Genomic DNA, 26811 nt, shown 5'->3' on the forward strand with positions numbered 1-26811 from the left:
TAGGCTGCAATGCCACACACAGCTGAAGTCTGGACAACCCTACTTTGGAGTAGCTATTTATTCTTGCTATTTTCCCCATGTGAGTTCTAGCACCCCTGCAAATATATGGCTGAAAATTAATCCAGCAATTCAATATATATAGCTGCAGCTCTTGATTTGGTTGTAGAAGTGCTAGTGCTAGCAAAAAAGGGGGTGAGCATTAAGATACAGTTTCGACAGAGAGAGATCAAACCTGTCAGCATTAGCCAAGCCTTGCACCAACTTAAAGTGATTGTGGAACTTTAATCTTTTAACTCCTTTCTTCAACCTGAGAGATGCATCTTACCTATAAAGCTTTATGGAACGGCAAGTGAAGTGCAGGGCACTGTGGCATATGTGACTTATGCTGTGAAGAGGCATAAATAATTAACAAATGGAGTAGAGTCTGGCGTAGTTGGGTTGAGTGGCAATGACCTTGAGCATCCTGAAATCTGCTCTCACCAAGGCAATTAGTGGCTGATTCAAAGGGCAAAGAAAGCAGCCAGGAATCGATAACGTGTAAGACATGCCATGGCCACAGTCCTGTTTCCTCAGACCTATATGCTTTTCTTGCTGCAGAAAATAGGAACAACATGGGAACAACTGTATTTTATTCTACTTATTATATTGAATGTTCACATATGTCTGCATGGTATTCCCATAGACAGCTATTTTGGCTACAGCCTCCCTGATAAAGTCTATATGGTAGTTATGCCATGCACTACCGTTAACTGAATATTTGAGTAATTCTAAATAGCACCTCATTTTGTTACGTTCTTACACCAGTAAGAATTAAAGCATTTAAGAATACTGTGGGAAGTGTAAAAATAACTTTTTCCCTTGAATCTAAGAAAAAGCAGGCCAAATAGTTTCAAGAATGGACTTTAATTGCAGCAAACAGCACACAGCATAACTAGCTATCCATCATATTGCCTTATATTTAGCAGAATGTCAAGAATTCAAAGTGGAAAAAAAGGTAATGATTAAATAAGAAGGTGATGGCACATTTGGCACCCCTCACTCATCAAAGTTTGGTGTGAAAGAGTCAAACATTTTATTTTGTTCTGGTGACACTGCCAACAGATGTTGTAGAACCCTAGCTCTGGTCTCTATAAAGACAAGTGACCGTGTGGATTTCCCTACGTCCTTGACTTCATCTTCCTTTGCATTTATCTCCTTTTGTCAGCGAGAATCACCCCGGTATCCCTTATACTGCCTTCTCTTATGGCCATCTGTGGAGGAACTCCTCTCTGAACTCGTGCTAAGCACTCTGTGGGAAGGAAGCCCTTCTGCATCGCCTGAATTCACACCTCGCTGTATGTATACTACACAAGGTATGCTACAACAGCAGGAGTTGCCATGTGCTACAAGTATCGCTGCCATGTTCTTTAGTAGTGACTTAGATTGCTGCATCAAGCATGAATGTTTGACAAATCTTCATCATAACAGCAGGTAAACTAATGAACAGTAGGGGAGAGACTTGGTGAAAGACAGAGACTGAGAGCCATTTGTTTGTCTCAGGTTGCTAGTATTCTATCTCACAGTGACAGGTTTTAATCAGAATCTCTCAGGGTTAGTTATTACTCAGGAGGCATTTCTGTTAAAAGCAGAGTTGTACCACAAAGGTTTGTGGTTGCAATATGTTCAAAAGTCTAGTTCAAATGACTCTGAACATGCCTGGAGTCATCCTGACCTAGCTGACCAAAGATGGAGACTTGCAAGAAAAGAAGGTCATCTATGAGAAGAAGGAAGTCTGTATCCACTTTCAGGATACACATTACCAAGGAATAAAGACATAAGAGTTTCATTGTGGCTTGAATATAAGGTTGGCCATGAGGAAAAATATAATTGTGTAAGAAAGGTATTTCATAATGGGAACAGCTTGGTTCCCCAGACTACATCTGTATCTGTGTCTGGCTGTCACTGAAGAATAACTGCCCAGGCACTGCACTGGGACACACTTCCTGAGAAGATCCATGAGCAGGTACTCAGGTGCCCACAGCCCCACGGACAGCTCGCATTGTGCCCACCAAGCATTTATCTCCCTCGTAGGAGATAAATGGTGAGTGTGCCAAGCACAGGTTGAACAGACTTTACATCGTGAACAACTGGCGGATGGCATTTCCCTAAGAACGGGATAACTGTGCTCTGGGATGGCCATGATGCCTTTGCAGGACAGCTCAGCCACTCCTGCTCCTGTTCATGCTGTCACAGCTGAAGATGTGCTCCCTAAAGCTGGTAACTTTTAGGGCTGTTTTAGAGGGGACTTGCCCAAGCGCTTCAGCTCTTATACAGATGAGTAGGAGTTATCGTTTCTCCTGAGCCAAGTACTTTGCACCTGCCTAGACTGCAAAGGGGTCTCAGCAAAGCTCTCCTCCCCTTGTGTTTCTCAAAAATTCCTGTTTGCAAAAGGCCTTTCCTCCAGTCCAGGTGTATCTCCTCCCAACTATCATCTAAACTGTCAGAATATACAAATATACATGGTGATTTGGTCAGTGATGGCTACTAGCCCAGGAAAGGTAATGCTGAACTGACCTCCAGCATGTTTTGCAGCTTGCATTTGGAGGACTGCCTCTGACATGGGAGGTGGTGCTCTCCATGTGGTGGCAGGGGAGCAGATACTGGTGCCCAGCATTTTCTGCCCACCAGCTGGTCTAATCACCCTTTCTGTGCCTGTTCATGATGCTGCCTCCCACTCTAGGTTTTGGATATGGTCAGTGCTTTGGGAACCTAAACCTCAAATGCCTACAAGTTTGATCTAAATCTAGCATCAGATCCTAGAATCCTGCTGCAAATCATTACAGTGTATAGGATATTCACATCTTTTCCTTTCTTGCCATTTCTATTAAAAATTTTTTTCCATGTAGCCTGACACCCAAATAGTTAACAATACCCACCAAACTTATCATACTAAAAACCAGCAGCTGTGGCATCTTCGATGGAATTTTCTGAGTTATGCAACTTTCACTGTATTACATGTTCTTTAAAATATTTGGTATTTTAGCTTTAAAACCACATTAAAATGAAATGTTCAAAAAGCTAGCAGTTTTCCAAAAGCCCCTGGCTTTTTTTTTCTTTTTTTTGATACAAAAGAATATACAAAGAACCTTGGCAAATAATTAAACATTCTAATTTGAGATAATCTTTGATTAATGAAGAGGCTGCTTTTGAATGCTCTTCTCTGGCTCTAATAATTGATCTCTAATTGTTCCATCTAAAGGTTATATATTGCCTTTCCTCATGATTGTGTCCTCCTAATGCCTTATAACTTGGATCCAGCTATTAGCAACGTTCATTAATTCCTCTTGAAAATGCTGTGAACTTTCCAAATTGAAACAGTGCTTTATAAAACCAAGTTTAGTTTTGTGCTAGTTTTGAGTCTCTCGAGAAAGCCACACCAACAAATTTCACAAGCATGGTGTGTAATTATTCAATTCTAAATTATTTTAGAATTTATGTATAAGCTATTTGAGGATGTTGGACAGAGGAGGTGTAGGAGGATAACCTAATTAAAAATAATGGCACAGGTGCTTTTTGTTCTCTTACTGCAAGTAAACAGGTGATGGATTTGCAATTAAGTCTGTGATGTGTAAGTGGTAAATGCATTTATGCAGAAATTAGAAAGCTATAAAATTTAGGATCTGGTGAAATGTTCGTGATGACAGGAAAATTCTGGGTTGTTTCAGAGGGATTTTACTTGGATCTCTAGCAAGTTAGGATGGCTAAACATATTTACTTAATTGCTTACCTAATTGAGAGATGAGGCTTCTTCATAGCATAAGTTAACTCATTTCTGGAATAAGCTGTTTTTTAACCTTATTCTGCTTCAGTAAGACAAACCCTTTTAAACTGCTGCTTGGCAGCCTTCCTTTTATATAGCTTAAAGAAAATCGGTTAAACTTCTTCGTTTTTCCCACTAGACCTATGTACGCCAAATATTGGTGTGTGCCCGGTGCTTGACCGCAGCATTACAGCACCAAAAGCTTGTGATTACACAACACATTTTCTGCATAGTTTGATATTAAAAAATGCATAAGGTACTTGCATGAGCACAGATTTTTACAAATATGCCTAATTAATACAATTTGAAAATGCTTTTACTTCCTTTGCTCCTGAATTTTTCAGTCTAATTTCATTAAAGTGGAATACTTATTCATGTGCTGCTTTCCCCAATTTTGGCTTAATTGTTTCCAGTCTGTACAGCCCGGCTGTCTGGAGATGTTTATTACCGAGTAAATGTATTCTGGAAGGAGAGAGCCTGGCTAAATTGCTGGAAAGAAAAATTCTACAATCTGACCTTATCAAGACAGGATCCAGAAGGTTCTTATTTTTCATTTTGACTGCGGACTGTTAGCAAGGAAAAAAACAATCCAAAGAAGTTAACTAAAGTCTATCACAACAGTCATTGGAGCTTGGGAAAAAGAAAAAAAAAAAAAAAGCACTGTCAAACACTTATAATCCATTCTGCAGAATTGCAGAAAAAGTATTATATATCCTGTAACAATATGAAACTATTTTATTCTGGCTTTGGAAAACAAAAATCTATTCCATGCAAATGCACTTGGTATTTAAGGAACCTTTTAATATACTTTAAGTGTATGATAACACAGAATGAGAGTACGGCATCAAAGTATTCAGTAATGTATTTTGAGTGATCTTTAGCAACTCTCCTGAGCATTTATGACTTGCTAGAGGGAAATACACTTTTCAAAGATCAGGTGCAGTCCCTATGGAGACCTGTAACCTTCCTCAGAGCAATTCACCACAAACTGATTACCGATCACAGTAACCGATTACAATGCTGTCTGATCACAGCACAAGTGAGACAGTCAGTTTAAAACGCTCTGGAAATGCTCTGAGAATACTAATAGGAGCCCTGCGACTGCTGAGTCACTGTCTGCAACCGGGGGTTCAAGCAAAGGGTTATTTGAGGATTATAAATATCGGTAGGAAGTCGGGTATTGGCAAAGCTTCATTTAGACCTTGGCCGGTTTGCAGTCTGATTTGCTGCATAATCAGTTTATTAGTGAATCAAACAAAGATAAAATCTTCGGATAGGGAAGGCTGAGAGGTTCAAATCTGGTGATGGGAAGGGAAGGAAGGAGTGAGTGTACGGATATCAAAAGGCTGCTCTGAGTGGCACAAGAACCTGTATTTGTTCTAGAAAGAGTTTGGTACTTCTCTGTCATTCCCACGGAACCTGCTGAGTTGATGAATAAAGGGCAAGGTTTTCTCCTCACCTCTGCCCCCTTGCAAGAATGATGACATGCCCCAGTGGCCTTAATGCAGGAGCTTGTTGGTTGTCTTGTTATTTAACATTAAAGTATTTTTCAGGAATTTCAGCTTTGCCAAAAAGGTCTACCACTGTTTGAATTTGTGCTGTTAAACCCCCTCTGATAGAAAGCTGCAGAATGAGTTTCTTATCACAGAACTTGTATGAATATATCCCCTTCCTAAGCCACCGCTGGGTCTTTATGGTGGCCTCCCCCAGGTGTCACACATCACTTTGCTGCCTGTCACGATCCTTTATGTACTGTTGCTTCCTCTACTGCTTCCAGGCCATCCAGAACAGTTGCATGCTATTTAAATCAGGCATAGCCCGCCTTCACAACTTCAGCTCTTGGAGGGTCCAGATCCGCATGGTGCTTCTCATTAATCAGTACTACGCTGTAGTACTTTTTTTTTTTTGATACAACACACATGTAGTACAAGATCAGCTTATTATTTTCTGACCTGTCTTTTCTTCCTTCTTCCCTCCCTGAGTCTTGCTCCAGATGGTAACTACTGCAAGAGCTTAAAAATAAAAGTGAAAGTGTGAAGTGCATTCACTTTTATGGAGCTGCAAACAGGGGGCAGGGAAAGGAGGGAAAATTCACCGGGATCGTTTGTCTACCTGACTTCAATTAATGTCCTCAGCCATTAGTCAACCTGCAGTGGTATGAAGTACATCATAAAAGACACCATACACAAATATTTAAGAAAAAAAGAAAGCTCTGGCATTGTGGGGAGCCTCTCAATAAGGTCTTGTTGTTATTACCCCACTGCATCTGGCCTGTAGCTGATTTCTGATTTCCCCTTTCTCAGAAGCTCTTTGACCACAGGCAGGAAATGTGCTACAAGCAGATGAAGAAGTTGGCAATTGGCCTGTACTGTGAGAGTCTGGACACACAGCTGGTTATTTGGTGGGTGAGGACCTGCAGATGAAACAGTGGTTATATAGAGAGAGGCTATATCTGATACACAGACACTTTCACCTGTCTTTGAGAGGACCTTGGAGAAAGAGTAGTTGGGATATTTGCTGTAAATCCGTCCCCAGAGCACTCACATTTATTTTTGAGGTTATGCAAAACATAGCAAGTAGTTGCCATGAGAAAAGGGGGTTCCAGGTCCCTCATTTTCCTTTCAGTCTCTCAAATTCCCCCTTTGCTGTCATACTACTGCTCCTTTGGGAAGGGACGGACACATCCTCACTCCAGTCCTTGTATTTCATAAAAACGGCTCAAAAAGCCCTCGCTGTCCAAAGCAAACATTAACACCAAATATTTGACCACAGGGGAAAAAAAAAAAAGCTCTTATCCTTTGCAAAACGTTAAGATAAACAACAGTGATAAACCATTCTTTATAGCAAGAGGCTCTTAAAACACATGTGTATGTGCTTTCCACCTGGAAATGCAGGTGAGGGCATCAGAAGTACAGTCATCTTTTATTAGTAGCAGCTAACTTGGAGAGATACAAGGAAGTTTCAGCTATTCAAAATATGTTCTCTTGCTGTTGCAGCTACCGTGGAGTTAGCAAAGCCGGGGGGAGTTACTGTTCTTGTTTCTCTTCACGTGGAAATCGCTTGACCCTGATTCCCTTATTGTCCCTCTCTGGGTATTACTATTATTAGTGCAGTGGTGGAAGATTTCTCCCTAAATGTTACTGCAGGAAAGTAAGTAATTTTTTATCTCTGTTTTTTTTTTCCTCCATAGAGGCTCTACTTTAAAAATAGATTTTAAAGGACAAATACTATGTTTAAAGACTCAGAAAGAAATGAAAATGATAACTGATACAGAGCATGAAAAATAACAGTATTAGGAGCAGGTCACAAAACAGGGAAAAATCCATATGTACTTAAGGAGGTGTGCCTAATAGTCCAACTGAAAAGAGAATAAGGAAAAGTGCTTCAGACAAGCAGGAAGATTTCAGGGGCTCACTTTGGCTACCAAAAAGACAGTCAATAATTTAGCAGGAGCTACTAATCACTGCCCCATAAATAAAAAAAAAACCACAAAACCTGGATCATAATTATAGAGAGTTAACCCTGTAAAGTAAAGCTAAATGGACCGAGTCAGGTTTTTTTCAGTCTTAACCAGAAGACCAAAAGTCAGAATCACACAACCAGAGTGATCCACTGCTGCAAATATGCCAAATATTCACTTCAGAAGCAGAATATAACTCTCTAGGGTCTGGGAGGGAGGAGAACAAGGTAAGTGAGAGCAGGTGTAGGGCATCCTGATCAAGTAGGGTTTAAATGCAGCTTGAGGTAAAAGATGAGCTTTTCAGGCAGAGCAGAAGTGTTGATGGGGTGAAGAGAAAACAAAAGTGGTAAGAAAGTTGGTATAGCAAGCTCAGCAGAAAGACAGACCAAAGGTTTTATGCTGTTGTTTACCAAGTCACTGCTGTTAGGCCTGAGGTGAAATGCATCATGCCATCATAAGGTGCAGATGGCATGCTTTAAAAAATAGCTGTGGGGCTTGCCTTACAAATGCAGACAACCTTAGTTTTTCTAAGCATCTGTGTGCTGAGCAGAGCTCTGCTGCGGGTGCAGTGTGTGCTGCTTGGACAAATCATTGCCTTGCTGCTCCTTTTCAGACTGTAGAAACCACAGTGTTTTCCTGCCTGAGGGTCTTCCAGGCCATCTAATCCTGGGTAAGACCTGCCTTTTTCAGTTAAAGAGAATCCTTCTTTGTTTGCTGGATCGTTTTACCTTCTTGACAGCAAGAGCGCTCTGGGCTAGCAGTGCCAAGGCAAGCTTTCATGACCTGATGGGCCAAGTGTCCTAGCATCCTATCTGGCATGGGGTGGGTGTGCTTCAGGGCACACTTGGTTATTTGTTGTTGTCACATGTCTTGAGAAGGCGGCATATGTTTTGTCAAATTAATTTATTACAAGTTTTATTGGTGTTCCTGTGGAAAAGCTCGCATAGTTTTTTTCTGCCAAGGGACATGGCTCCCATGACAAGGGCTTGAACGTGCTCCGGTGAGCCTGGGGCTGGCAGTGACGGATAGCAGGCGGGTACGGCAAATGGTTAGGGTGAAGGATGAGATGAAGCGGTATCAGCACGTTCGTGGATGTGTCTGGCAGCGCGTGGCTTAGTGTGGTTAAGCACCTCTGAATGAGACAGGGAAGCTGTAGGTATAAGGAATGTGTTTGCCTGTCCGCCCCTTAATTCCTTCTCTGCCCCGTGTACCCCATACAGCCCTCAGTTACAGACATGCAGAGCTTGTCTTCCCACAAAGCTGCAAATCCTTTTTTTCTTTTTTTCTTTTATTTTTCCTTCTCTGAACTGTCTGTGAAACATCACTGCCTTCCTATCGCTCTCCTAACAGCTCCTTTGAGGGAGTGATGGCAGGGCTGCCCTCCGTTGCTTTTACTGCTTTCTCTCTGCCGCATCAGCCAGTGCCCACTGGGACTTTGGCTGTCGTGTGTGGCCTCGCTCCCTTGTATGTTGGTCTCACCGTGACTTGCAGTGGCTCCTTCTTCTCCTCCTGCACTCTGGTTACTTCGCAGCATCGCAGGAAAAAAAAAATACAGACCATTAGATTAGTTCTGCAGCTAAAAAAGGTACCAAGGAGACAAGTTTGCTGATTTTTGAGCCTTGAATTTAAGGGCAAAGGTTTTTGTCTTTGTTTTTCTTTCATTTCATCTGAAGAGTTGAGAAGAATAGCTGGGAAGAAGGGGTGAATATTCCTACGCTCATGAAAGTCCACAAACATATGGCTTTTGCCAGCACAGCTGCTTTTCTGCCACCATTGACAATGAAGGATAAAACTCAAGGCACTTTTTCAAAGGAAAATGCAGTGGGAAAGTCACTCTACTGTTCGTGTAGTTTTATTTCCAAGGGCAAAATGAAAAGTTGCAGGTTTGACCTAAATGGCCAACCAAACAAGAAATAAATACCATTTTGGGGTGTGTTTGACATTGGATCCTTCTTGCCTCAGTAGCTGAAGTGCCTCAACCTCCTGCTTCTCTTTCTTGGCCCAAATTCCTGGTGGTACAAAGTTTGTTGAGCAGCAGTCCAGTTGTCTTGCTGGTGGAGTGAACAAGACAAGTTAGTGGGAAGTCCAAACAATCATTTCACAGTGCAAAACAGGGTAAGGATACTGCAAGAACTGATGGATAGAGGTTAGCTTTATTTTGGGTCAATATTAGATTGCTTTGTATGGTTATTTTGTTGTTTTGTGTTTGTTTGTGTTTTTTTTTCCTAGCAAAGAAGATGAAATGTTACAGTTCAAGAGTGTCAAATATATTGGTGCTCACTGAAAATGGAAATACAGATAATAAACAAGCATTACTCAGGGGTCAGTGCATGCAAAACACCAAGATGGAGTTGTATCTCTAAATTACATTGTTAGTCCACAACTCTGACCCCTTTGCCCCTATATCTCTCCTCAGTGCTGGTTTGTTGTTTGTTTTTTTTTTTCCCCTCTGGGTTTCTGCCCCCCCAGACTTCAGAGGCTGAATAGAGAGAAATGAGTTTTGTTGCTTCCAGATGACTATATTCTATGTGTAGGAATGGGTGTCATTCAAGCTTGAAGGGAGGGGACTGGGCTAACATGTGGCTGGTTTGAAATAACGTTTATAGACAGTAAAGAGAGATATCAACTCTGTTCTTCTCTAATTTCACCTCTAATTCTTCTTCTCTTTTCCACCCTGGCAAATCCATGCTCTGTGTAAATTGCCACCACTCCCTCTGCCTTGTGGCTGCAAACATGGCTGACTTCTGGCTGTTATGCCATCAATCTACTCCTTCACTCAAGCGAAAGAGTTTGGTTTAAAACAATTTTCATTACAATTGTGTGTGTATTCTTGTTCCTGTATAGGAGAAAGATGTCTTCTTAATTTAATCAGAGCTTTAAATTTTTCTGTGGTAGCGAAGGAAAATAAATAAATAAATATATACACCTGGTTTTTGGTTAACTCCCAGAGGTCATGTGTTTGGTTGCTGTAAGGGTCAGAGTCTGGAGGAGCAGGCACGTGACTATGGCTGTTTCTGCATGCAACGCCGAGTATTTGCACAAGAGTTTCATCATCCTTTCTCAGGAACAGCTGCCAACCGCAGGGTAACGTAGTTTCACTGTGGAGGGGAAGAGATGAGTTTTATATGTAAAATTACTTTTAACACCAAAACACTTCTTGACATAAAGGTCAATATGTGCCTAAATTGCTCTAAGTAACTGAGTTTATTGTAATTCCTCTCTGTCACATTCCCTTGCTGCAGCTGTGACACTGTGCTGTGTAACTTATTTAATTATACAGTTGTGTTTGCTGCTGTGTGTCTGTTGTTGGGTGTGCTATGAATATTTAGATTTTTCTTTCTCTGCAGTTCCGTAATTTAAACAAATTCACTGAAGTGTATTTAACCTGAAGTAATCTAGAATGTGTGTTGCTTTGGGCTGTGCTTTTTTAGGAACTTCCTTCTGCAAAATTGTATTCACAAAAGCAATTTTGTTTGTGTAAAGATGGGAAGAAGAACCAGCCCTTATGTGCTGTGCATTTCTGTAGTTTTTCGATGTTTGTTTTTAAAGCAACTTCAATCCACAGTGCTATTGGTGCTTTCAGTGGGTGTATTTTGACAGCGTGGACCTATACTGCAAACTTGCACACTTATTCATGTGCTTACCCCCAGCTTTCCTTCCAAAGAGTTCATTTGGACGCTAACCTGAAAATGTCAAAGGTCTGTGGGCTGAGCTGTGTTTAGCAACCTGGTAAACAGCTATTGGAGGGCAGAAAGTGCAGGATATGCTATTTCCATGATAAACTCTCTTTCTCTGAGGGTACTTATACAGCTTTTTAAATAGGGATTCATTGTATGCCTGTCAGCACTGTGCTGGGTAGAAAGACTGTGAGTAACATCTTGGAATATTTAAAGGAATGTTTAAGGGGGATGAGGGGGCTTTACAGTTTTTTCATAAAGACATCAAGATACAATTATAGACAGAGGGTAGATCTATAAAAATATAGTCAGTGGATCTAAAAATAGGAGAAATTATCATTCATATAATTAAGCCTAATGGACCTTCCTGTGTAAGTTTGATAAGATGGCTTGCTAATATTCACACAATTTTTTTTCTATTTAGTCAGTAAATTATGCATAAAGGACAAAACAGAAATAATCACCCAGACATTCATGTCACTTAGGTCTGACTAATTCTCATCCATTGTCTTTTATAGTTGTAAAATGGGAGATGAAGTAGTGGGGCTGATATCTATGCTGATAAAATATGCAATAATGACTGTTTTCTTAAATTAAGTTGCATATGCTCTTTTTGAAAATGAGATTGTCAGCAGTCATTGGTGAATTCTTTACGTTGAATCAGTATGCAGTAGAGGCAAATTCTGTGGAAGAGTCAAAAGAGCAAAGAAAGAGTAAAAAAAAAAAATGTTGACTTCATGTCATCTCTATCTATAAGTCAAACAGTGTAAGGAAGTTTCAAGGAAAGGGAGAAGAAAAAACCTGACTGCTTTTTCCAGAGTAGGTGGTGGAGGCAAGTTGTTTTTCTTAAAATGTTGATTACTTTGGCTCTAAGTTGTATGAAAAAAATCCTTATAAGGAACCACGTTTATCAAGGTGGGAATCATTTTGCACTATGGGACTGAATTTTAATTTGAAGATGATACAGAATATAGTTTTCAGTTAAATGAAAATAATTGGATGGACTAAAGTTGTGCTGTTTTTATACAAATGTATGTACGTGTAGAAAATAACAAATGATTCATGAATTATTGTAAAATAATTGCATGGGACTCTATTCTGCAGCAATTAGAAAATGCAATAATGCCAGAGTAAAAAAATAAATAAATAAAAGTAAAGAAAAGAAAAAACCCAAGCAATTCTGGGATTCCCTCTCTATGAAGCCTAATTCCCATTCGAAGGACAAAAGTACTTTCTTATTCTGGTCTTAGAATTGGATCTCTGGGATTTCATTCCTCAATAGGATTTTGATTGATTTTATTTTAGTAGTTTTATCTTATTTCATAATGTTTGTATTAAATCAGATACCTCTGAGCACTTAATCATTTTAGCTTCTAGATCTTTGTATTTAATATTATATTTGCTGTCAAAATTTAATATAAATAAGAATCATAATAAACGAAAGTCATTGATCAGATGCAGTAAGCTGCAGCAATGACAGGGAACAAAAAGCCCCATCCAGAAATCTTTAACTGTAATAGAGACACCTATTGACTTCAGTGGGTTTTGAGTCAGGCCTCAAATGGAAACAAAACCCATCTATGCTTGCCAGACAGGTCAGTGGATGGCCTGGAATATGATAGCCATTAATCCACTGTAATAACTGTGTGTCCTTACTGAAAAATGGTGACTAGTAAGACAAATGGGAGGATGCTGTGTTGTGTTCACACGGTGTAAAGCAGAGAATCTACAGACCAGATGAGGGGGATCTGGTGTATAAAACCAAACTGTCCTTCAAGCATCCTTATCATCCATCTCCTGATCATAAATTGAAAGGGGATTAGCTGGCATTGCCTGTGTGGGCTCTAGGGGATAAACATTGGAGACTCCCAAACCTTCTTCATAGGCTGTATCCAGGAGAGGACATAGCTGATGGCAATGCCAATGCTGCACGGTCCCCCTCCTAGGGACCAGAGGAGCTGATCATCACCAAACAAATATCCCTAACTCATATGAGTCATCTGTTTAGAGAGATTAAAAGGCTCCTTCCCTTACTTCAGGAACTATGGCACTGGGGAGCAAAAAAAATCCAGGCATTAACTTGAGTGGGAGAAAGATTGACTGAGCAGAAAAGACTACATGGACTACCGTGTGGTCCTTTTATCTGGAAGGAGACAGTCAGGGAGATTTGATTTCCAGCCCCTTCTCCAAGAATTTTTTCCATAATTTGCATTAAACACTCGTTATTAAAAACAGAGGACTATATCTTCTTTATGTGAGTATGTATTGGACATGCATTGATAATGTCTATGGAATCAGGACACCCATGCTAGTATTGTAAATCAAGGAAATAAGCCTTTAAAAATAAAAAGTAGTTTTACTTTCCCAGTGCTGATCCCAATATTGTTTGAAAATAAACCCTGATTTACTGATTAAGCCCATGGGTTCTTAAAATTTGTAATTTGGAGAAGTGAAACTTATGTTACCTTACAGTGTCTTTAGATTATAACAAGGTGCCTGTATTAGTGGTGGCCATAGTGTCCGTGAACCTAGCTTGCTTTTCTAGATGTTTCACAACATCTACTGGAGAAAATGAAGATCTCTAAACCATCCTCCCTGGTGACTGCCAAATGAGGTCCAGAAGGTCAATACTCTTCTGACCTGCAGAAGAGCACACAAGTTGTTACCAATACCCCAGCAGGGGAGCTGGCAGAGGCAAGGTCTTGGATCTGCTGTTCAGCTGTAGAGGAACTGAAAAGTGGTTCCCTGGGCAATAGGGAGCTTGGCCACATCTCTTGTGGCGCTTACAGTGGGGTGGCAATGCTTTGGGAGGTGACTCGTTGAGTGTATTAATTCCAGCCAGCTCAGCCACTCTAGCATCACACCCAACTACTTGTTTAGGTGTAGCCCTCTGCCTCCTAGGAGCCTTGAAAAACACTCTGAGAACAAAGAAGTTTAAATATCTTTTTTTTTTTAACCATTTTTGCCATTTTGTTTTCCTTTTTACCAGCTAAGGGGTGATTAGAATGAATGAGTGGGAATGATAAATTTGGTGACAATGAGGAGGTGTGAACAATCTGTGTGGAGAAAGCACAAAAATAGGATGTCTCCAATACCTCCCAGGAGAGGGTGAACATTAGCTAAATGAAAACTGCTGTCTTAAAGAGCTCTACAGGCATACTTTTTTTTTTTTTTAAGTCTGCGTGCTGGTGGGAGAGGAAAAATTGCTACTGTGTAAGATATCAAGTCTGAAGGGGAAAAAGAAAATGTTCTCATCATAAACTAAATGATAGCAAATTAAACCAGGTATTAGCATCATGCTGGCCATTTGGCTAAAGTATAAACAGGTTTGGATTAATTGGCACTAATGAGGCTGTGCTATTTAGGGGTTTATATTTAAATACCAACTGTTGTCCTTCCCATATGCATCAATGAAGCTCTTATGGATGGTCTTCAGGGACTGGCATAAAAATTTGATAAAAAAACCTGATCTGCATTTATGTATTTGTACCAAAAAGAATAGAGACAAATGTGTCTTAAGGGATTTAATTTTAAAAAATTTCTATAATTTGGAACATACCATCACACTGACTCTCAGAACCCTTCTACAAAAACCTGAGCTAGTTCAGTGACAATGAATATAATGCTCAGCTGGCTACAACCCATATAATCATCTGTTGTTCTTTCCACAGCTTGTTTCTAGAGAACTCTCTGTAATATACTATTGGTTTTAATAAAAGAGAGCTGGTACTTATGGAAGATACATACTTCAAGAGTTTTCTTTCTCAAAGAGGGGAAAAAGCTATATTCTCTTGTGGCTCTATGCTGTGTATTATGTGCTAACCTTGTCCTATTTCTGCCTATCCCCTAGAGTTTTTCCTGTTGCACCAAAACTCTTGGAGATGTTTAAAAAGGCAGAAAATATTTTGTGGTCTAACTATATAGTTCCCTAAACTGGGGAAACCATCACGTACCTCAGTGAGCCTCTTGACTACCTTCTGCAACAGAACGCAGCAGGCAACACTGGCGAAATTTTTCCCTAAAATAAAGAGTACGTCATAAATTTTCTTTGCCAATAGATCTGTAAAGCCCAGTGCACAAATGCTATTTTGAATGTGATGGTGTCTCTGAGCATTACAGTTACAGAACTCTTCTTCTTATAAAGATCAATGAGCTTGTAAATTTTGCAGATACACTTTTGGATATTCTGTTAGAAACTATGGTCTGTCATGTTTGCAGCTTGACTTGGACTTCTCTCCTTTCCCAGGACAAACAGAGCTAAAACACTAGGATATTTGGTGTAGCTAGAAGGCAACAGTAATTCAAGGTCCTGGTCTTGAAAGCTACATTTCTAACGATGCCTTTGTCTGCCATCTGTATCCTGCCTGCTCTGCCCTTGTACGTGAGCATGGCTGTACACAAACACCCCCTCATATTTTTAAGGAAGAAAAGCTGAAAGAGGTTGAATGTGGCACAGCCTGGAAACAACCTCAGTGTAGCTGAGCACAGACTGCAGAAACAATAATGCTGCCTCTGGCTTTGAGATCTCAAAATTGTGAATGACACTTCAGCATTTGTAACTGTTGTCAGTCTGGTGGGAGAACTTAGAAGCTGCTGATATAGCTTAAAAAAGGAAGAACATTGTATCTACAGAGAGGAAAAGAAAAGCCTTTGGGGTTACAGCAACATGTTGCCTTGGAAATACTTGAATTGATCAGTTTTACCATTCTATTCAAATACTTCACTTTTTAAAAGCTTTACATCAAGTAAGTTTGGGTCTTGAATGATGTAGCTTTAGTAGCTGCTTATCAGCCACTCGTGAATATGCATACTGCAGAAGCTAAACTGTGGCATTTTTCATTTTAAGGTGAAATTGAATGACCTGAAAATGGATCCATCTTCTCCTGTGTTACCAGCAACCATTTTAGAGCAAACTGCCTTGCGGCTAGGATGCAGTCCCGCAGACAAGAATCTTGCTTTTCACTTAGATGAAGAGGATGAGTTAAAGCATCTTCGTGAATGTTTCTGTATCCCAAAAGTCAAGGATCTGCCTCCAAGTGAGAATTATAATTACAGTGGGGGAGCGGGGGGAAAGTGTGGGGCTTCACATCTTCTGCATGTGTTTATCACAAATCTTTGGAAATCATTGTCACTTATGAGATAATTGTGCAATTGCAGTCATATCTGAGCACACTATGTCCCTGATGTTGCTAAATCAATCCATCAACTTATTCTGGCACCAAAAGCTTTATGCTCTCATTCCCATCCTGAATAAAATGTGAGGATACAGTACTTACATGGTGCTTATGCTGTCAGTCAGCTGCTTTGAACAATATAGTGACTGATTGAAAATTATAGGCAGAAGCATTTCTATCTAATGGTTTGAAACGGCAATGTAGCTTACAATAGTTCAGAGTAGTTGCTTCCTTGGTGTAATATAGTTTGGTATTATCTATCTAGTTACAATTATTTTAGTTAATGAAAGAGATGGTACATATATTATTAACATTTATGCCTTATTGCTAGTAGTAGAGATGATTTTCTTCCTGAGGCCAAATGGAAGACTGTGCCTTAGAATAAATAATTGATCTGAGCAAATAATTCATAATGAAACCTTGTATTTGAAGATCTTTCCCACTTTCCTCATGAATTGCCTACAAATAGATAACTGCACATGGCTTCAAGGTAGCTATGCGAAATGGCTCTCAAAATTTTTCTGCTTCATTCCTGGTCTGTAGGTTGTTTCGAGGAGCCTGTGGTATGCCTGGGCATGGGAGCAGGGGTGTCTTTGATTTATTAAGAGAGGACTTGGTGTACAGGCAGGGAGGCAGGAGGGGTGTGCAGGATGGCTGGTGAGCTGAGAGAGAGGCATTTTCTTTGAGTTAGCGCTCCTAGCCCAGCGAAAGTACAAAACATTTCCAAGGGTTTATTTTGTACCCACCACTGCTGCTCTGTCTGGCCAAAATCATGGGGGGAAACCTAGTGGAAGCACCCACCTGTGGAGGCAACATGGTCCTGGGCTCTTCTCCAGCTTCCCAAGTCCTGTCTGGGTTTACTTTCAGCTCACATGTCAAATACATGGGAAGCAAAAGCTGCCCTTGCTCTGCAGGTCCTGGTCATCACACACTGGAAGCTGAAGAAATGGCATATATTTCCTTAGACAGTGAACTTATATAGGCATAGTCATTCTCGTCCTGTTCTGCCTTGGCAGAAAGCATCTATTAAAAATTAAAGGAAAAAATATCATAGAACTTTCTTGCAAAATATTTTCGTTTTCTAATAAATGCAGATACAATTTGCTGCAGATTTCTTTTTCTCAAAAGAACGTCACTGACAGTACATGAGAAATTACAGGTACATTCACCAAATTATATTCAGTAAAGATCCATGGTAGAAAATGGTATCAATTGTCTGAATTTCTGGACATCTTTTGAAACTACCTTTGTCTTCAGTATCTTTTTGCCTAAAGATGATGAACGTCAGGAATGCAGTCTGCTCCTGTCCTTAGGACATGAGGCTGATAAATCTTAGTTCTCTAAGTACCAGTGGTATTGGCTTATCTTTCCGCACATTTAAATCCTTGAGTTTTGCTATTTGTGTTATTCAGAGCAGAACTGGACACTTTACAAATATTTAAACTAGGTGCTTCCTCTGCATGGAGGAGGTGTTCTCAGCCTGTCTGCCAAGAAGTCATTTTTTTCTTTTTCCCTCTGGTTACTTAAAAGGGTTTCGTAAACCCCATCTGTTTGTTTGGGTATGACTATTCTGTACTCAAAGCCACTTCAGCTGCCACCGTGCCACTACAAAATGTCCCTCCGAAGCTGGAGAGATGCTGGAAGGCAGCTCACATGGCCATTGAGCTGCTGCCCTTAATCTGGCTGTGCTATTGAAATCCAGCTCAACTAGGGCACCTGAACTGCGGCCGTGTCTTTGACTGCAGCGTGTGAAATGTCTCTCAAGAATATAAAAGGTCACTGTTCAGTGTAGTGTCTCAGCAGCTTCAGATTAAAGAATCTTCCAAGAAGTACGTAAAGGTTTTGATACCGCTGTGACAGTTTTCATTGCTTCCCTTCTAACCTCCATTATAGTTTGTTTATCAGTTACCATCATATTTAGACTCAAAGACTGTTGATGTGTTTTTTTTCCGCCAGTTACTACAATATTTAGTCCTGAGACTGTGGATATATGTGTTTTAGTGAAGATAAGCAGCATAGTAGTACCAGCCAAATAGCACAGAGAACCTATCATTCTTGTGTTACCAAATTGAGGAGTTTTTTCCTTCTCTTTTTCCCCTGTCTCTCTTTTCTGTGCTTCAGCTGTCATCAGGAACAGCTTCCCCACTGAAAAACAGCAGGGGTGTAAATACATATGTATATTTACATTGTTTGTCTATACGATAGAGACAGATCTCCCATGACATTTATCTGAGCACAGGAGCGGATCCTAGATAACATGCTTCTGAAGATAAATGTCATTACAGATATTAGGCATCAAATATTCTTTATATATTTACATAAAACATTACAATGAGATTTTAAAATGAAGCCTTACCAGAAGCAGATGAGAACATCCATAGGAGACAGTTGTAAGATTATGTACATAAAAATATTTAGAAAGTCATTATAATAGTTTAATTTAGTTATCAACTTATAAACTGTCATGGCTGTTTATTTGTTATATCGATCAAGTGGAAACCACTAGCAGACTAACTCCCTGGCAAATCTTTGAGTTTTTATGTGTAAGCATGAGGGATGAGGCGAGGTTCAGGTGAGCAAATAGCAAAAGATGACAACAGAAGATTTACAGAAATGTTTGGATCTCTTCACCCTTCTCCGAGATGACAACAAAGTCTCTTTAACGCTTTTTCGTGCACTGGGGGGAGGTAGGAATGACTGGATTGCAGTTGGCAGTCGGGCACCAAATCACCAGTCTGATTAAGGCTATGGCTTGTGCTTTGTCATCTTGTAAAGGAATAGAGGATCATTTGGGCTTCTTGGGAATAAAAAGATGTCCCAGATTGAAAGTGTTGAGCTATATTTCCCTGAAGAGATGGTTAAAGGTAGTGGTTAATCTTATAAATCTGGCTTTTTGTTTGGAGGGCTTGTGAAGGGAGTATGGGAAGGTGTGAAAGAGGTGATCTTTTATCTTTCAACAAGGGGTAGGACTCAGATAATGTATAAACAGATTTAGTCCTTCCTTTCTGGTTAATAAAGACATTGTATTTTTCCCTTTTGCTTGGACTGAATATTTCTGAAAATAAACTTGCTTTTTCTTTGAGGTTTAAAAGGTATAGAAATACATCTTTAATGTAGACAAATGGGTATATTTAGTATGCAAAATAATATACGTTACTTGATCTGACTAGTTTGCATGAATCTGAGTAGGTGTGAGAATAATTTATAATGTATCTAATTAATCTTAATGTAAATTATTGTTCATGTATTTTTTTTTTATTTAGGCTACTCTAAGGACACATTTCAATAATTATCTCCTGTTTGTTTTGCACCAGCCTTTATTTCATCAGTTGTGCTTATTTCCTATTTGAATATTTCAATATATATTGCATGTCAGCCACAGCTTCTCCAGAAATAAATAGGGCCAATACTGTGAGAAATGAGGATAGAGTAATTTGGGGAAAAGCAAGTGCTAGTCTTAAGAAAACAAATGCGTTACTGTAAAGAATATCACAGTGACCAAGGAAATGTTGGAGCACAAGGGTGTGCTGGTCAGGAGAAGCTGTGAAATGGCAAAGATACTGCAAAAAACAAGCCTAGTTTGGGAAGCAGCAGTGGTCCAAAATGAGTCTTTTAATGATGTCAGAGAGGTGGAAGTAAACGGCTTTTTGTGAAAAGGAAAAGAGTACATCCCAATATAGAGTTGATAACATGCCAAAAAAAGAATGTCCAAGTAACAGGCGTAAAAGTAGAAAAATACACTTTGTCAAAGTGGTAATGCCATCTCTGTCCAACAATGACCCAAGGGGCATTTTTATTTAGAAAGGACTGTGGTGCAAGAAAAGCTAACTTGCTTATAATTCCTTACCTGTTTTAATTGGTTGATTGGACTATAAAGAGTATTAGTGAGATTGAGCTCCAAATTCTTGAGCAAAGATCCTTTTCTCTGTTCCCAATGAGACAGTATTATTGTGTGTCTTGATAGGAAAAGAACTGTTAATAGAACCAATATAGGAGCAAGGATAATATTTATGCCTCTCTGTTTTCATTCATATTAGAATAGAGATGAAAAACAGACATAGTATCTGTAAAACAGATTAGGCTGAAATTGCTCTCTGATTTATGCTTTTTAAAAGCTTCTAAAGCTTTAGTTAAGAAACTACCCGTGTTGTCTATACTTCTTAAAAATGTATTTCTGGTGAGGTTCAATGAAGTTGGTAATTGTTAGTGCAAAAAGTAGTAAGAGACCTTTTCCAGGCATCTAATCTATTTTTCTACAGCCCTAACATAAAATTTTCACAGACAGAAATGCAATCTTATCATTCATTTCTAGAATGTATCTTAGCATATTAATTCATTTGATCTTTTTCTGAGGAATATCGACTATATTTACCAAAAATACACGTAATGTTAGCTTTTGGGGTATTGTAAGTATATGTATAGATGAATGCAAATTACTTACTACTTCTAGAAGGTCACCATCACTTGTCCCTCCAAGAATCTGTAACATGAGAAATAATAGAAAAAGGCAATGTTTGGATTGATAGATGATGACACGGGGTAATTAGATTGTTCAGAACCTCACTAGAGCTATTATTTATAAATTTCTACTGCCTTGCTTTTCTCCTAATCATTGAAAGGATTTGTCAACATAGATTTCCTCCTCCTCCACAGATGATGACATGAAGTGCAGCCCACAATATATGCTGACAAGGCAAGAACTTTTGAGACTGCCTTAAAATATTCTGTGCAAAGACTACATTTTTCTAAATAATGATTTAATCATGCAGGGAGAACTTACACGAAAGACACAGATTTACCTAGTCTTAACTTTTATTAAATGCACGATTCAAATAGTTTCATGACTTGGAGCAGGAATATATTGATGATAGAAGAAAGGTGGATAGCCTGGTCAGGAAAATACTCCCTCTTCACTCACCGTTGGTTACAGACCTGACAAAATCGGTGCCAGTGGCTGCTTCCCACACAGCCCCAGACACCTGGGGATTTAATGCTACCTGAACTCACATTAGCTCCAGAACAGGTATAGATGGACTCAGCCAAAAATTGCAGGAGGACGAGGGGAATTACTGCTTGCAAATTGCCCTGCTGTCCTCCTCCTTAGATGCTTTTGCAGCGTCACCTGCGTGGTGTCTTAGGAGGAAGGTCAGGATGCGGCACCTCCGTTCACGCATAGGGACCACGGTGCCCGAGGGAGCTCCAGAATGGGCAGAGCTCTGTGTGGTGGCACACGTGCGTGTGTGCGTGCTGTCCCTCCTGGGCTCACTCCCATGTGCGTGTTGTTTCTGTGGTTTCCCTCCACAGCTGATCTGAGCCTGGTGAATGGAGAGGAGAGCTGTGTATACTTTGCTGGGAATTCCCTCGGGCTCCAGCCAAGAAAAGTTAAAACTTACTTGGATGAAGAACTGGACAAGTGGGCTCGAATGTGAGTACACAGCAGGGTATGTGAGATGCTAACCCATGCTTCAGATGAGCACTTTGGGGTTTTTTTGGATCTGCCTTGAAAATGCTCAAATAGAAGAATAGTGTGTTAAAACCACTATAGCCCAGGAGTAAAACATGTTCAGTGTTTCCCTAGCACTATTTAAATCTCCTTTAAAGGTATGAGCAGTAAAACGGGGAAAGAGAAACTTCCAGCTGTGCTAACCTGTGCTGCACATGGTGGCTCTGCTTTGGCTCATCTGGAGGACCTGAATGGCTTAGCCATCCCCATCCATTTGCTGTGCGTGCTTATACGCAAGACACACAAACTCATTTGGTTACTGCTGGTTGCTGGTGAACATGATTCAGTTTCAGACCCTGTAATTTTCTAATTAGTATTTTTAACTGCATGTGATTCACCCTGCAGGCCTTGCAATGGGCAGTTCCCCTTGAAATAGCACCAAGCGCAGGTGGTGCTGCTGCCAGTGCTGGCAGGTTTTTGGCTCCTCTTAAACCAGGTCTCTGCCTGACAAGTTCATTTTATTTAGAAAGAAGCGTTCCTGTCTTCTCAGGAGCATCTCAGTGAGGAGCTGAGGGTAGATTGCAATGAGCTCTGCTGAACAGAGCTGATGTAAGAGAGACGGGGACAAAAGAGGGACATGTTTCAGCATTGCAGGGGAAGGAGCATTGTTATCATAACAGATGGGAAACTTTGAGATATATAGGAGGGGGAAAATAGCTTTTTTTAAAAATATATATATATATATATTATACTTTGTTTCCCTGGAGAGTCTGTGCTTTGAGATGTCCAGCACCTGTCTGAGCAACTGAAGCAGGGAGGAGCAAGGAAAAAGATAAGTAAAAACCAGGGAGCTGAAGGTGGCAAAGGAAAATAACATCCAGATGAGTGAGTGAGCTGGAAAAGAGATGAACACTTTTATAGGTGCGGGATATGAGTGGAACTGATGTGATTTCATGGTGAGAGAGCAGAGGAAATATGGGGAGGTAGAAGAAGAAAAGCTAATTCTGCTAACTGGGCAGCCTTGTTTCAATAGAAATGCTATAAATGGAGGCTTCGCAACGTAAGTGCGAAAACTCTGTAGCTGCCGTTTCACTTAATATACGAATGCTGTGGGTTAATAAAAATGGTTTGCTCTTTCCTATTTATTACTTGCATTCTTGTAAGTGAGAAGAAGATTGAGAATGAATGGGCATGAATGTGAACTTTGGGAAGTACTTGTTCCTTCTGGTTATTCATTCAGCACAACACTGCAATTTCTCCAGTCATTTGAAAAAATTGCAACCCTGTCCATTTCTGTATGATTATCGTACTTTATCAGGGAAACAGCTGAGCTCTTTCGAAAGGTAAAAGTCAGATAGCACTCTTATCTGTTAGAGTGATGCACTGGGAGTGCAAACATATTTCAACTCCTTCACTGTACCTTTTCATTGGTTCACTTTCATTGTTATGTTTGTCTTTGCTACAGTGAAGGATATTTTTTTTTCCTTGATGATTATAAAAATCTGAGAGAAAAGGGTAGGCAGCATGTTTCTCCAGAAGATCAAAAGTACCTTCAGTAGCTGTATCTAAGGGGGAAATATGGCTGAACTTGATTTCAAGCCATTGGAAGAGAGGGAGTAAATCTAGAAGGCTGTTTGCCAAAAGTACAGCTTGGCCCCAAACACCTTACCCAGAATAAATCAGAAAGTTTCAGAAAAAAACAACAACAACAAAAAAACAACTCAACACAAACTAAACCCAACAAAACCCCACAACAAAATCCTGCTAGTTGCTGATGCACCTAAGGCAACTGAGAAAGTCAGGGTGAGGTCAAGCTAAATTTGAACAGAGCAATTTATGCTTAAAGAAGCTGATGGGCGGAATTGGGTGCTGGAGGCTGCAAAGGAATAGGTGGTTGGAGATGCACAAATGGATGCTTTTATTCCAGTCACCAAGGATAGCTTAGCAAAATGCAGTCTAAGGTAGTAGTTGTTACCAGCCGAAGCCTGTTCAATGTCTTCTGTGTTGGCAGCATGGAATTTAGTGTCTGTGGCTTAGATAAATAAGTAGCAAGAAACTAAGAAATGGCATGCAAATTAGGTACATCCTTCAAGTCAGCAATGATATAGATTCTGGCTCTCTTATAAATTGGTTTACCACGTTTTCTGTTTGTTGTGTCTTGGGACTCATCTCAAATAGCTACTATACTTGTCTATTTAAATGGTTTTCACTGCTTATAGCTGATGGCAAGAGTGAGAAGGAAGATTACTTGGTAGCTGTTGTCAAGGGCAGGGAAGCTCATAGCTTTAGCTCTGTATGGTGATGGCAACTCATTAGAGTAAGGCCTGGAGAGAAAGAGGCCTTTTCATGCATTTCTTTCTTGTTGTGTTCCCTCTTACAGTGTCACTGTCCTTTTTTTCTCCCCCCTTGCCTTTAAATGACAGGTTATAACTTTCTTCTCTTACATCTGCCTCCCACGTACCTGTTCTGTTTTTGTATTCTTTCTTTCCACATTCCTCAGTCCTCTTTTTTATGCTAATGTATAAAGATTACAAATTCAAGCCACTGGCATTCTTAGTATGGATTAAAAAAAAGCCTTTGAGACTTCATCTTTCTGTTTTGATTTCAGCTAAATCCAAGATTTACTGAATGAGGGGCAAAAAAGAATGAAGAGTTTTCTCTTCTGTGCTTAGAGTAGCCAATAATCCAGTTTTTTGAAATCTAAAAGGCCAAGGTTCAAGTGACCTGTTTGGTTGGATAAAGGCCAATAGGTGCTTTGCAGTGTCTTGTTTTCCCTTCCCCCGCCACAACTGTTTAAGCAATTAATGTATTTTATAGAATTGTTATTGCATGCGAACAAACTCGCTGCAGCGGGCAATGTCTCTCACGTCCGAGTAGCTCATTAAAGTGCAACTATTAAAACAGAAGGGAGTCTGCCGTAGCCAGTTGTTGTGCTCTTGTGAAGGGCTGGTAGGGTGATTGGGGAGTGGAGAACCTGCTTAATGGAAGTCTTGAGGATTAGAGTTGTTTAGCTGAGCAAAATGAAGACTGAAAGGAAAAATGATTGTTCTCTGTGAATGTATCAAGGGATAAACATAGGAGAAAAAAGGAGCCACTTATATGAAATAACATGCTGGCACAGTAAATATAAACTAGGAATTAATAAATTTGGGCTAGAACCTAAATATGTATATATACTTCTAAGCATTGAAGTAGTCTGGCAACAGGCTTCTGACGTGAGTATAGTAGACAAAAAAACCCAGGTCTGTGGAGGGCTTTATAATATAGCACCTGCAGTAGCAAGGGACTGTTTTCAGTGAGTTAAAAAGTATCTTTGATTCTATGTTCTGAACTAATCCTGCAAGATATAACAGCCCTGAAAGCAGCAGTGCAGCTTGGCAGGGCTTGGTCATATTCTGCTTGACAAACTCACTTCTTCTGCCATTTGGCAGGAGTCATCTCTGCATAGTACCTTTCAGCAGGTTGTATGTTAGAGCTGTAAATGCCTGGTTTAATCCCCTAGCTTTTTTAGTTTTGCCTTCAATCTACACACAGTTCTTTTTCTTTGGCCATGTCTTCCTTTCTTTTGGCTATTTCTTTGCTTGAAACCATCACCAAACTTAAGAGTCTGTATTGGCTTATTAAATGCTTTGCATCATTTTTGGCACAGAAACAAGAAGGACATTTCCACTTGAACAAGATTTGGATGAGCGAAGAAGATTCCTGAAGCTGGCAATTAATTTAAATCCCTTTTGTTACCTCCTTTGAAACCCTGAGATCATATAAGAAAGTGCGTTTCTAGCTCCCCTAGTGAGCTTTATATCAACCAGACCTCAACGAATAAAATGTGGCATTGTGATTTCTTGCCAAATTGAAAATAAAATGGTAACCGACTAAAAATTAATTTGTGCAATGAAGAACTCTCACAGTAGTTTAAGAAATAATTCTGTTTGTGTGATGCTTTATGATTTGATAGGCCATGTTTTGTATTCATTAATTTGGGTACCTCGATTTAAATCTCTCTCTGGCTACCTAGGGTGCAGAGGAAAGAAAATGAGATGTAGGCTATACGTGTCTGAGGGAAATGCCAGAAGCACTGCAGTTGTGTCCTTAAAGATTACCCCCAGTGCCTACCAGAGCTGAGAGAGGGGTGGCATAATATACAGAGATATAAATTCTCTGAGGCAGAGCATAGAATTTTACAACCTAAGTGTAATAGGATGTATTGTGCCATCAGCAAAGGCTACAGAGTTTCATGTGATTAAAATAAAAAAAGGGTCCAAGAATATGCCTTTAACTACCATTTTAGCTGCAATAATTTCTGTCTCTTGGCATTTATATTGGCCATCAAGAGGGAGGCAAGCTGTAAGCTGTGCTGTAATAATAATAATAATAGGAATAATAATTAATGCTGGCTCTCCCCTCTTTCAATATACTTAAATTTTCATGTTTTCTTCTCAAAATAAAATATCCTCATGCTCAAAATCTCATATCTGTTTTCATGATAACTTGGAAATTTATTCTGAAATTTTGTTAGTCCTGTGTGCTGGTGGAAAGAGCTTTCATCAGTAAATTCCCATTAGAAGGACACTAATGGCTATAAAATCAGAGAAAGCTAATGAAAGAGAATCCCATAGGTAGTTAGGTCTTCTTTTTCCTGTCTTATTATGTTTGCTATCCTCTTTCAGAAATACGGATCCCCTCGGGCTGGGAGCCACTGAAAATCTTTGGGTTTTTTTTTACTTTAACAGTCTGTATTACCTCGAAGTCCTTTGATCACTATATTACAGTTAAGAATAAGAAGGGAAATTAGCAATAAATGTCTTGCTGTTTATGTAACACATACCACTGTCTTTAGGGAAAGGAGCTGCATTTTGGTTTGATAGAAGGAGGAACTGTTAGCACTAATCCTGCCCCTTACCACATTTTCTCCCCTACCAACCTACTGCCTTTATTCCTCATGTATGAAATGTTCTTGTAAATGAGTGTTATTTTACACTGCCTGCTTTCTGCTTTCAAGGTCTCATCAGAGAGCAATTCTAAAATGGAGAAAAGTGGTCAGCTAGTGTACCGCAACCTTATCCAAATTAGGGATCAAGGTCCTTCTTGTCATCCCTCTGTGGCTGGACTTGTTGAACGTAGGGAGGTTATTTTATCTGTAAGAGATGTTCAGCTATACCTGTGCCCTCCTTCAGCTGTTGACCTAAAGTAGTCCAAAAGCAAATGGTATTTTGCAAAGATAAGAGTCATGAAATGGTTAATACAAATTGTGCTTTTTG

General features: G+C 39.8%; 1 protein-coding gene across 10 annotated transcripts in view; it reads left to right on the plus strand.

Moving 5' to 3' along the window:
* Window positions 1-7569: 7569 nt before the first annotated feature.
* KYNU (kynureninase) overlaps window positions 7570-26811 on the plus strand; it is a 63503-nt gene continuing 44261 nt past the window's right edge. Inside the window, exons 1-4 of one of the 10 annotated variants that reach the window (XM_087731899.1) lie at window positions 7586-7605; window positions 7873-7929; window positions 15783-15972; window positions 21415-21535. In XM_087731899.1, the coding sequence (XP_087588025.1) occupies window positions 15804-15972; window positions 21415-21535 (290 nt within the window). In that variant the 5' untranslated portion in view covers window positions 7586-7605; window positions 7873-7929; window positions 15783-15803. The other 9 variants (XM_009461783.2, XM_087731902.1, XM_087731896.1 and 6 more) reach the window with 9 other exon arrangements.

Source organism: Nipponia nippon, unplaced genomic scaffold, assembly GCF_047370975.1.
Source record: "Nipponia nippon isolate SJK-2023a ecotype South Korea unplaced genomic scaffold, ASM4737097v1 scaffold_5, whole genome shotgun sequence".
Taxonomy (NCBI): Eukaryota; Metazoa; Chordata; class Aves; order Pelecaniformes; family Threskiornithidae; genus Nipponia; species Nipponia nippon.